The following is a 12,200-nucleotide window of genomic DNA, read 5'->3' on the forward strand; positions in this document are numbered from 1 at the left end:
AATATTTCTCCTTGTTATGCCTTACCTCAGGAGGCATGAGGTTTTTGGTGCATCCCCATGTTTACAGACTCTTGTAAATCTGGGGAGGTTTCTTGGGAAACCCCATGCAACGTCCATGGAACGCCTTCCTGGTGCAGAGTAAGGCGACGCAGAGACTTGTCTTACTCCATACATATGAGGCCATTGAAAGCCATAGGTTGAGAGGTTTGCGCCACCGCTGCATCACAAGAAGTGATGTAACAGCAGTGCAATCCTCTCATAAATATGCCCCAGGTTTTTTACAGTGTAAAGTTTACCTACAGGCTTAGAAACTTTTATGGAGAAAAGTCATCAGAGGGACAAGCTGAAAGCTGGAACCGAAATGGTACTCGACAAGGCCAGGATGCTGAAGAGCAGGGTCATGGTGAAGTCGTCAACGAAAGATCCAAGCAGATGAAATTTAAATAAAGTGTGCGCCCAGGAAGGCCTCAGCACAGACGGGTTGCTACCCGGCCCTGGCTATTCTTTAAATGAACCCATATATCTTGAACCCACAAAGTCATTATTGTTGACTCAAAATATTTAGATGCTCAGCCATTTCTCACTGACTGCTGTCTAGGATTCAGTTAAAGGGATTTTCCAAAATCTGATAAACTGAATAAAAAGTTAACATTCACAGATGAAAGAGGCCCAGATACTGGACCTTGAATTGAAAGGGATATTTTATTTGCAAAGTGATGCTCTCCAGATTTGGAAAACATATAGTGAAATAAGCTCATTACGCGAATCATAGTGTCATTTATCGGTGCCAAAAAGACTGTAATAACAAGTGGGAGAGGGAGTAAATAGCAAGGTCTAAGACTATCACATGAAAATTACCAAACTAAAAGTGCCCCCATTAGTGAATTAGTTGGCTAAAAAAGTAGCCCATGTTTGTCAGTTGGGCTGCTTTGAACCTATAAATACATGATGTATAAGTGTTGTGCAAGATATCAAAGACTGCATGGACTAGAGCTTTCTGGAGGCAATGTTTTTGTAATATTGTGGAAAGCAAGAGTAAAAACCGACCCAGCAGCACATAAGACGGACGCATAACAGTCAAAAAACACATCCCTCGCAATCATCTGTCAGACCATTCCATAAGCCCTATTCACCACTCCAACCCGAATAAAGCTGACATTTGAAGGAAGAAACAATTAGGGGTTGGAATGAGTAAAACATTTTTTGCAGAAGAACATTCAAACAAAAATGTATACATTCATGATTGAGAACTAGAGCACATGATTTCCATTATTTTATGTATTCGTTCATTCATTCCCCCATTCACTTTTGTTCTTTAAGCCATCAAATTATACCATACACTAAGGAAGCCTATTGTTATAGTTTGCATTACTTGGTAGCCTTTAATAGAAATCTAAACCAAAATAATACAGTTTGACCTCTCCCAGTGACCTCCATGAAGGAGCTCTTTTTGGTTCTAGTGGAACCACAGTTGCTATGCAATTCCTGGCATAGCTTTAAGACTCAAACACCTGGAATAGAAAATGCAGGTGGCCGAGCTGCTGGAAAAGATAAATTCCTTGGTTGGAGAAGGAGCAGAGGAGAAGAATGATAAAGAATGAATACCACACAAATCTAGGTCATTATGACTCAACTTCTTTGGAGACTGAAGGTTAGTGAATCTGGCACACTGGAAAGTTAAGGTCATTGAGGTCCATTTGAGTGAGTCATGCTGAAGTGTCTCTTTCTATAAACTAGGTGAACATACTACAGCTCTGGGCAAAACGGGTGGTGTGTGAGTAAAGGGATACCAGAAGTGTCAGTGTGAAGAACTCTACCTTGGGTGCTAGGAAAGCAGGGATGATTGTGGATCGCTCTCCTCCCACCTTGTCATAGCCCTACAAGGAACATAACATGTTATCATTTAACCAGGTGCATGCATTTATAGCTTGGCTGTCCCAGCACTGCAACACAATTCCTTAAATTCAGCTTCCTCTGAAAAGATTTAAAGACTCTGAAAACCTCAAGTCTGCACACCTATAACTTGCATTTGAAAGAAGAGGAGCAAGGAAATGGTCCAAAAGAAAGACTTCTCAATGAGATAGTACAGTGGGGGCCTTGAGGCTATAGATGGCTTGATTAGATGCTCTCCATAAGATCAGATGAAATTGAAAATAGACTTGTTAGCAAAGAGGTCAAAATAGTGTCTGAGATTAGGCATCTGTGGCCCAAACCAAGATAGCCATCTAGGAAGGAAAACCTGATCATCACTGACCCAATGTCATTAGTACATGGAGATTATGATAAGAATGTGAAGTAGGCTCTGTTATCCTGTTGGAAAGTAAAGTAGGCAGCATGGAAAAGAAGGAGATAATCAGTAGAAATTTGCCCTTGCTTTGAGATCTTTCCTGATCCTTGCAGAAATAGTTTTAACCAAATATGAGAGAGCTGGTGTTTCTTGCTAATCCTCTCATTGGCTACTTGGTTTGCAAGTGAAAGTTGTCCAAGCCTATTTAATTGACCAGCTAGATGATGCTGAACATGGAGGTGCGGTGATGATGAGTCTAAGTACAGCACAACACAGCCCGAGTTGTGAGTTTTTGCACGTTTTGTAAATGTTTGAAAATAAATAACACTTTAATATTCTCTGAAAATATATTAATAAATTTACATTAGAATATGGGGACTAATGGTTGAAACCATAGAAAACACAATACATAATTAAATACTGCAATGTCACACAATAAAGTAATAACACCACATCAACTGCCTATAAACATCATATACCTTTTGAGATCATTAAATAATCGCATACACTGAAACACTCTTAAAGTGAGAAAACACAATGCAAATACAGTTATTTTAAAAGTGAAATGGTTCAAGTAATTTTCACAAACATATACCATTCATAGCGCCTACCTGATCACCAACATACCCCGGTAAAATTGAAGATCCCAGGAAAACTTCACAAGCCTTTTCTGGTGGTGGCTATACTACTCACTGCGAACAATGACAACAAATGAAGAGAAAGGCTGTTGCAATCAAATGACTCTGTAAGAGAACCTACTAGTAAAAAATAAACTATCTCAGTGTCCGAGTAATGGAGTAGCATGATCCAGGATGATAAACCAATTTTCTGGTTGTGGGTGACATCATGTTGGCCCCTTAAAATGAAGATAATATGCAAACTAAGGGCCCTTCAGACTCTGTTTTAGCACTTCCTCACACAGGGGACCAACCTTGATGACGAAAGGGGCAGATCACAGTATGGTAAACAGCTGTGATGTGCAATGCAAAAGGCTCAAAGAGCTCAACTGGTCTATTCTTCTTACTCTGAATAGCATGTTGGCCGACATGGTGCTCCAACTGTTACTCAGACAAGGCTTAAACGAAAAAAGTTGGTACCTGGAGAGATTCTACTCGACCAGTGAAGTCACCATTCAGCTCACATCCTTTTGTAGCAGTAGCTCCATGAGGCAGCCCAGCTCTAACCTCTGGTGAAGGATAAAAAAAAAAGGCTTCTAGGTGCTGCACCTGCTTCTTTGGGCTCCCTGAGGCCACTTGAGCACTTCTACATCACAAAGTATATATCAATAGTGGAGTAAGCCAGAAGTGCTTCTATGTCCAAATCCTGGCATTTGGAAGCTCACAAAGTATATATCAATAGTGGAGTAAGCCAGTAGTGTGTCTATGTCCCACTCCTGGCATTTGGAAACTCACAAGGTATATAGCAATAGTGGAGTAAGCCTGTAGTGCTTCTATGTCCCAATCCCGGCATTTGGAAACTCATAAAGTATATAGCAATAGTGGAGTACACCAGTAGTGCTTCTATGCCCAAATCCTGGCATTTGGAAACCAACTCAACATCCAAATAGAGTTAGTGCATCCATAAAGATTGAAAATACTATCCCCGAAGTTGGAATTTCCCTTCTCACAGGCATTTTACAAAACAGCACAATTTGCCCTCTTCCCAAAATACATTGTGGTGAGCACTGCATATGTGCAGCTGGATATATACATAATCAGAGGCCTACAGTAATGGAAAGAAATGTGTATTTCCCCGGACAGGCCCTGAGAAGAAACAACAGAGAAGCAGAAGAAGTGGGCAAGAGAGTTGTTCTTGTTGTCTTTCATGGGAGCATCTATCCCATATCTTCCAGCTTCCAACCGCTATGTATATAAGTAGAAATATATTCACGGTCCACTACAGCAAATCCTAAAGTAAAATAGGCCATTGTTGAACCTGGAACACACATTGAGATGTTCACTATCATTAATGCAAAACCAAAGCACATATTGTTTGCAACCACTTTTTGAGAACTCACAGGGCCCTCTCTGGCCATGTAAAGAAGGTACCAGTGGTGCAGAATACCTCTGTCTGGATTCTGCTGACAGGAAGATAGTAACCTACAGGCAACCCTAATTTCTAACTCAGTGCTATATCACATTAGTGAAGACAATTGTGCATTTTTCTTTAGTGTGATGTCACAACCATAAAGAAATTTTACACGCTAGACGGTAAGCCTGGAAAGAATATAAGCAATACGTTTATTCTCCTAAATTAAGTATTTGTGCATTCAGTCATGTCATTTTCACTTAACGGTAATAGCATTCATCTATCTCTTCTAGGTTAATTCAAATGATGATGCAGGCGTTCTTACTGGAAACTGGTCAGGAAAATATCCTGGGGGTGTCTCCCCTCTGAGCTGGACAGGAAGCGCAGCCATTTTGCAGCAATACTATAAAAACAGAAAGCCTGTTTTATATGGCCAGTGCTGGGTTTTCTCTGGTGTCCTTACAACTGGTGAGTATTTTTCTCCACAGTGTTTGCATAAAAATTCGGATGAAGTAAGAAATCATATTGACATAACCAACCTGAAAATAGATAATATGTGTTTGTGTGTCTGTGATGTGTGCTGTTGTGCCACCATTCTAAATAAAGATTGTTGCAGGTCCTGTACACAACAAGACGTACATGTTGCATTCAACAAATTTTTATAAAATTTAAGTTGTGTGTTAATTTCTAATGGGACCTTTTCAGTGGTAAGATGTGGTGAAGAATTAAATGGCACCCAGCTGTGTTATTCCTTCATTTTTCAGTGATGCGGTGTTTAGGGATACCGGCTCGAAGTGTAACAAATTTTGCTTCAGCGCATGACACTGAAGAAAATCTTAAAGTTGACATTTATCTAAATGAAAAAGGACAAAAAATAGACGATTGGACGTCGGACTCTGTTTGGTAAGTGGATTTTCATTAACATATTTCAAGGTAGACCATTGCCCAGAAGGTAAGCAGACTACTTAAATAAGCTGGACCAAACCACGTTTTTGTTGACTGCATGGCCCAAATACAAACCTTTGGAAAAGAGATCTTCAACATTTTCTGTAATAAGAATTACTTATGTTCAAAGAAAATCATCACTAACATTATTAGTGTTGTAATAGTGAGCACACTACACAAGATTACATTAGGGGCCACCATATACAGCATCATCAGGTATGCCAACAGTAACGAAAAAAGTGTTTGTCAATGTGGAATGCTTCTACATAGATGATATATGACCATATCTGCAATGTCCCTTGAGCCTAGGTAATAATAACAGTAATAACTCTCCTTTATGACACGATGTGTCCCTTAATCAGTGTTAAATACATTTTGGAAATGTAGCCGTTTTTCTCCAAAGATCATTTGAAGAGTTCTGAAAATACACCCACTCGTGAGCTAATCCTGAGAGAAGCCTGATCTACAACCATCCTGCAATTTATTTTTAACAATGTAACTCCTTTCACTTTTTCCAACGTTACCAGCTTATTGTTAGCACTCACCATCACTGGCTTTCTCCCTCCTTGAATATTCTAATTTCTATTGCGCATTTCAGCGGTGCAGAAAACATTGTTACTTTACGTTCCGAACTCATGCCAAATCATCCACAGAATGTAACAAAGTAACATGACCTCTTTCCAACTTAGGTTTCAGAAAGAGCCTACAATGGGTGGATCATTCTGGGCGTTTGTACTGTGAGGCCTTCAATACCAACAAATGTGTTGGGCGGAGCTTCCCCTGTATCTGCATGCGCATCATTTCTGTTTATTAGGTGAATTGGGCACCTGCAAACGTGAACAATTGTATCTCCTCCATTTAACCCTTCCTTCACCCACTGTGTCAAACCTTTACAAGCTAATGTAGTCAGCACCCAAGTCCCAGCATTCTTCTTCAGTCCTTCTTGATTAAAAAACAGAAACAGAAACTTCTTATTCTTCCAAAGCAGCATCTCTGATGGCTTAAGACTGCACCCCACCTCCCACAAAATAAAATAATTTTTTTGATCCCAGTAGATGATGCTAGACAAACACTTCCCACCATTTTTGTGAATATTCTTATATTGATTTTTATCAAGTAAAATGTGCAACGGGTAATGTAAAGAAAATGTTCCATGGTTTGTAAAATCTTCCCATTACTTGAGCGCATCACAAATGGGGCAGTTGCTCTTGAAAATGATGTTCAACTATCTTGCTTGCCAAATTGACAGTAGGTAGCAATCGTTTCCGATATTTGTGTCATATCAGAGAGTGAAAGGTGGCCAAAATATTTTTCCTAACCAGTGCAACCTATCCCAGGCTAGTCTGGATTGTTGTGTAGGTTTATGTTATGTAATGTATGCTATGTTATATTCCGAGATGTAGAGCACACTATCAGGAGGGTATCCTCCTATTGCGACTACTCAAAAAGCCGTCATCGGCTTCTTGCTAATTCGAGAAGTGAGGAGAAAGCTGTTACGTGTAGCGGCACATCATTCCATACTTTAGGAGCGATGTTGGAGAAGGCTTGTCTGCCAGATCTAGTTTTCTGTATGCATGGGTTTTGTGCAAGTAGGAGTAAAGGTGAGCAGAGGTGTCTAGAAGGTGTGTGAAAGCAGATGCGATTGTTGAGGTATGCTGTGCCATTGTGATGAAGTGTTTTGAAAGTGTGGGTAAAGAGTTTGAACTGTACTCATCTCTGAATGGGGAGCCATTGGAGCTACTTCAGGTATGGTGTGATGTGAGTGTGGCTTAGGAGGTTGAGAGTGATTCTGGCCACGGAGTTCTGAATGGTCTGTAGCCTTCTGTTGAGTTATTTGTTGTTCCCAGCATAGAGGGTGTTCCCATAGTCAAGCTTGCATGTGACCAGGTCGGATATGTTAGAAATGGGGTCTGTAGTTGACAGTGGTTTAAACCCTGTCCAAGTAGGGACACTCATTCTGTTCAGGTTAAGGGAGCCACACAACTATGTTAACCCCTGCTCACCCCCTTGGTAGCTTGGCACAAGCAGTCAGGCTTATCTCAAAGGCAATGTGTAAAGGATTTGTACAGACACACAGTAACACAGTGAAAACACCACTAAAGTACTCCACAAGAGTTTAGAAAAAGAGCCGATATTTATCTGAGTAAAACAAGACTAATACGACAAAATTCCAAAGTACACAACCAACGATACAAATATTTAACGATTAAATCTCAATAAAGTGCTTAGAAACACAATAGTTCCAACTGGGGTCATCAAAACATCATTGACGGAGTCGTTCCCAATAGTCTGACACCACTAGCGAAGGAGTGCAGGCTGGTAATGGAGTCACATGTACCCCCATGCACAGTACCTTTGAAAACGATTAAATAAAGACGTTGCACGGGGAGGTGAGGTGTCACTGGAGCCATTGTGGCATCAGTTCCTTACTGCTACTGGGGAGTAGAGATATCGGTTCCTTACTGCTAGGCAGGGGAGGTGGTGTGTCAGTTCTTTACGGTGGCGGTGATGTGACGTCGGTGGTGAGGCATCAGTTCCTTACGATCTGGCAGGGCCAATGAATCCAGCCGGTCAAGATGTGAGGTGTCGACTTCGCGGTGTTGTGATCACACCACGAGGCGACAGGCGCAGCCGTAAAGTTGGAGTCAGGTGTCATGGACATCAGGGACATGGCACTCAGGTCTCACGCTGTGGAGGGAGTTTGGTGATGCTGCAGCGGCATCGGTCCTGCAGCGTCGTTCACAGTCTTTGCACTCAGCGGGTACCATGGCTCCGGTGAAGGGCGCGTTGCGGATTCTGTCAGTGATGCTGGTTCCAAAGTCGTTCTGGAGCCAGTGTGCTTGTTTCTTCTTGGTTACACTAGAACTCTCTCCCAAGGGCCAAGGAACTGGATTTGGCACTACTTGGCGAGTCAGGACTCTCAGCAAGAGAGCCCAGGTGCTGGCAGATGAAGACTTTGATGTCCCTGAGACTTCTAACAGGTGGCAAACTCAGTCCAAACCCTTCAAATGAAGGTGTCAGCTTCTCCCTCCACTCTAGCCCAGGAAGACCCATCTGGATATGCACAACACACCTCAGCTCCCTTTCTGTGACTGTCTAGAGTGAATTTAAAAACAGCCCAACTGTCATCCTGACATGTATTCCAGCAGACAGGCAGAGACACATAATGGTTAAGAAAGCAAATGTCCACTTTATAAAAGTGGCATTTTCAAACTTACAATCCAAAAAACAACTTCACTATGTGAGAGAACAGGGCTGATTGCAGAGGCCCCCTACATTTTTGCCCCTATTTTCCACTTTTTGCTGGTGTTTTCCTGACTCTGATGGTGCCCTGGGTACTGCTAACCAGTCCCAGGGCCTGTGCTCTGTGTAAAATCAGTATGCAAATTAGGCTAATTATAATTGGCTAATTCAACCTACCTATAAGTCCCTAATATATGGTAGGGCATGTAGGTTTAGGGACCACAGCATAGGTAGTGCAACCATAGGTGCCCTGCTGAGGTGCCCAGTGTCATTTTAAAGGCAGGCCTGCCTTGTTGGCTGCTTTTAAATTAAAGTTATGTGCAAATTCGACTTTGGAATTAAAAGTAGTTCCAAAGTCTCAAACTACCTTACTTGTACATATAAGTCACCCCTAAGGTGTGCCCTATGTGCCACTAGGGCTGGGTGCCATGTAACTCTAAGCAGGGACATTATAAAAATAGTTTTACAAGCCCTGGTGAGGTAAAAACAGCCAAATTCGTTTTTCCCTCTTTGTAGTGAATAGCCACCAGGTGAATTCTGGGAGTTGTAGTCTACACCCCCAAGGATCATCTCAAAGCTTCTGGACCCTTGGGGTGAGCTGTGGACCCCAAAAGAACTTTAAAGGAACATCTGGGAGAAGATCCAGAAGTTTGGAGAAGTTTGGAGAACTTTTGGAAAAAAGCTCTATAGAGGGACAACCCGCCGCGGCAACTCTAGCCGGCTTGCCTCAACGGCGACCCGGCCTGATTTGCAGGTTCGTCCTGGTGAAGAAAATCTCCAAAAAAGAGACTAAGTCCAAACGTAGAAAATTGACCAGGACCTCCCAGCCAGCGTATCCGAGGAGGGCTCCAAGGACGTCGGATCAAGATCCAGGTTTACCCCGGTCGAAGGATTTTCACCTCGAAAAAACGACTAAGTCCGAAGGTAAAAATCTCCACCGAGGGCTCCCGCAATGCGTATCCGGAGAAGAGTTCCAGGAGGTCGGATTGGACTGGCAGGTTCGTCCCGCTGAAGAAAATCTTCAGAAAAACGACTAAGTGTGAAGGTAAACATTTGGCTGAGGCCTCCCATGGGCTGTAGCCAAGCCGGACTGGCCTTAAACTTTGACTTTGCCCCGGTCGAGGTGCGACCAGATGACCAGATTGGCACTTTTTGTTTCTAGGCGCTAGAAAACAATAATTCTTTAAAAGTTCATATCTCCGGTTCCCCTTATCCGATTTTATTCATTTTTTGTGTCATTTTAAAGATAAAAATACAATCTATTTTTATAAATTGGTTTTGGATTTTTAAACTGTTTCCTGTGTTTTATTTAATTACTGTTTTGTGATATTTGAATGCTTTACACTCTGTCTCCTAAGTTAAGCCTTGTCGCTCGTTGCCAAGCTACCAAGGGTTGAGCTGGGTTTAATTTACTGAGACCTAACTGGACCTAAGTAGAGGTTAGTGGCCTATTGCTAAGTGTAGGTACCTACCTGCCCTTACCAATAACACATTTTCCAACACACTAAAAGAAGTGTTTTTTTTTCAAATTGTGAGGTCAGAAACCCCAAACTCCAAATTTCTATCTGCTCCCAATGGGAAGCTGCACTCAAAAGATATTTCAAGGCAATCCCCATGTTAACCTATTGGAGAGATATGCCTTGCAATAGTGAAAACCTAATGTAGCAGTATTTTACTTACACACTACTACATGTCCTACCTTTTAAATACACTGCGCCCTGCCCATGGGGCTGCATTGGCCCTACCTTAAGGGTGACCCACGTGTAGTAGAAGTAAAGGTTTGGGTTTGGCAAGTGGGTGCACTTGCCAGGTCGAACTGGCAGTTAAAACTGCACACACAGACACTGCAGTGACAGGTCTGAGACATATTTATAGGGCTACTCTTGTGGGTGGCACATTCAGTACTGCAGGCCCACCAGTAGCATTTGATTTACACGCCTTGGGCACACATGGTGCTCTATGCTAGGGACTTACTAGCACATCAAATATGCCGGTCATGGATAAACCAATCACCATATAATTTAGACAGAGAGCACTTGCACTTTAGTACTGGTCTGCAGTGTTAAAATGCCCAGAGTTTCTGTTGGTGCTGGCATCGATGCACTCCAGCTGAGCAGCGTGTTTGGTGGTGCGATCATTTGGTGGTATCGTCTTAGGACGGATTTGAATGCGCTCCTGTCTGCTTTGGCGTGGCTCATTCTCCATTTGCGCTCCTGTTGTTAGCAGTGGTGTTTCATCAGTCTGAGTTCCTCCATGTACCAAATGGGGTCTGGATCTTGTTATATTGCTGTGTATGAGCGATGCCATGAAGTAGAAGCAGGAGGTGATCCAATTGTTGAAATTCTTGATGGCTTTGGGGAGGCTGTTCCTGTGTTCGGGTCTGTAGGTGCTGAGAGTTCCAGTCCTTGTCAGTGATGCTTTTACAGCTTTGGCAGGGTGATCTGGTGGTGGTGCATGTGCATTGGACCGGGACAGGGATGCTGAATTTGATAGGGGTGTGATCTTTCCAGGGGACTGATGTGGGCTCGTTGACTCAGTTGTTGTCAAAGTTGGTGGAAAGAGGGTCTAGAAGGTGTCTGGTGACATACATAGGTCCCTTTACTAGTTGGGTGAGGCCCGTGATCCCACGATCTTTGATGAGTGCTCATGACTTAGAGTAAGCATGGTCTTCCAGGTGAGTGTTCAAGTCTTCGAGTAGGATGTAATTGCTAGCATCAAGGGTGAGTGGTATGACAGAGTCCATGATGGTGTCTGTGGAGTTGTTATGCAGTCCTGGTGGTTAGTAGATGATAATGCCACTTAGGGTGAAGTTGGCTGTGACATGAAGCTTGAACAACAGGTCTTTCAAGTTAGATGATAATGTGTCCATGGGTGTCGTGCAACTGATGGTGTTCTTCAGGGCTGGACTGGGAACCCGAAGCAGGCCTGGTGAATTTTGTCAGTCCAGCCCCTGTTGCGTCCATAGCAAGTGAGCCTGACACTACAATGAGCTTGGGAGGTTCTCTCCCCCAAAGAAAATGTGGGCAAAAATGGTGTATTCTACAACACACTTTTCATTATATATTCAATTGATTAGTTTTAAAGCATAGTAAATGATGACATTATAGGATACAGCTCTTGGATATGGCACTAGCCTAAGGAAATCTTTTTTGGGGCACTTCAATGATTCCGGCTCTATCACCCTCTAACAGTGCGTTTCATCTCTCCATAGCCCCACTCTCACATGCATTTCATTTGTTTATTGGTGCCTGCCTCACCAGCATAGGGTGTTAGAGCACTTTACATCACATACAGAGACAATGGATCATACATTCTTAAATCAGTGAATAGAAAATGTTACATAACACAAAGGGCACTACAAGGTGTTGGATTCACGTCATCCATACTGGAAGGCATTTTTTTAAGAGTGCTTGATCTGGGGGAGCATAAACTCGGGATTCAGAATGTACCACAGTGGTCAGGGTTGACTTTATTAATAACAATCTATTTCTACCCAAACAAATCTATTTATCAAAATTAGGATAATCAAAGACTGGGAAAAAAACAGAACTTTGTAACCTGTACCATGCATTTTGTATGCGGCTCTTTAATTGCAGTCAATGTGCTAGACTATGATTGTAAATTATGAAGAAGATCTCTGTGACAAAAGCAGTATCCCATTGAGAACTGCACATAAAATAATGTTCTGTGATCTGTA

At 42.4% G+C, this 12,200-nt stretch overlaps 1 protein-coding gene across 1 annotated transcript in view; it reads left to right on the plus strand.

Annotated features, from left to right (window-relative positions):
- The window catches only part of TGM4 (transglutaminase 4), a 172,200-nt gene that overhangs the window by 96,360 nt on the left and 63,640 nt on the right, over nucleotides 1–12,200 (plus strand). The window contains exons 7-8 of the mRNA XM_069211512.1: nucleotides 4,609–4,783; nucleotides 5,080–5,218. Of these exons, the coding sequence (XP_069067613.1) occupies nucleotides 4,609–4,783; nucleotides 5,080–5,218 (314 nt within the window). The remainder of the gene's footprint in view (nucleotides 1–4,608; nucleotides 4,784–5,079; nucleotides 5,219–12,200) is intronic.

The sequence above is a fragment of the Pleurodeles waltl genome, chromosome 10 (genome assembly GCF_031143425.1).
Source record: "Pleurodeles waltl isolate 20211129_DDA chromosome 10, aPleWal1.hap1.20221129, whole genome shotgun sequence".
Classification (NCBI taxonomy): domain Eukaryota; kingdom Metazoa; phylum Chordata; class Amphibia; order Caudata; family Salamandridae; genus Pleurodeles; species Pleurodeles waltl.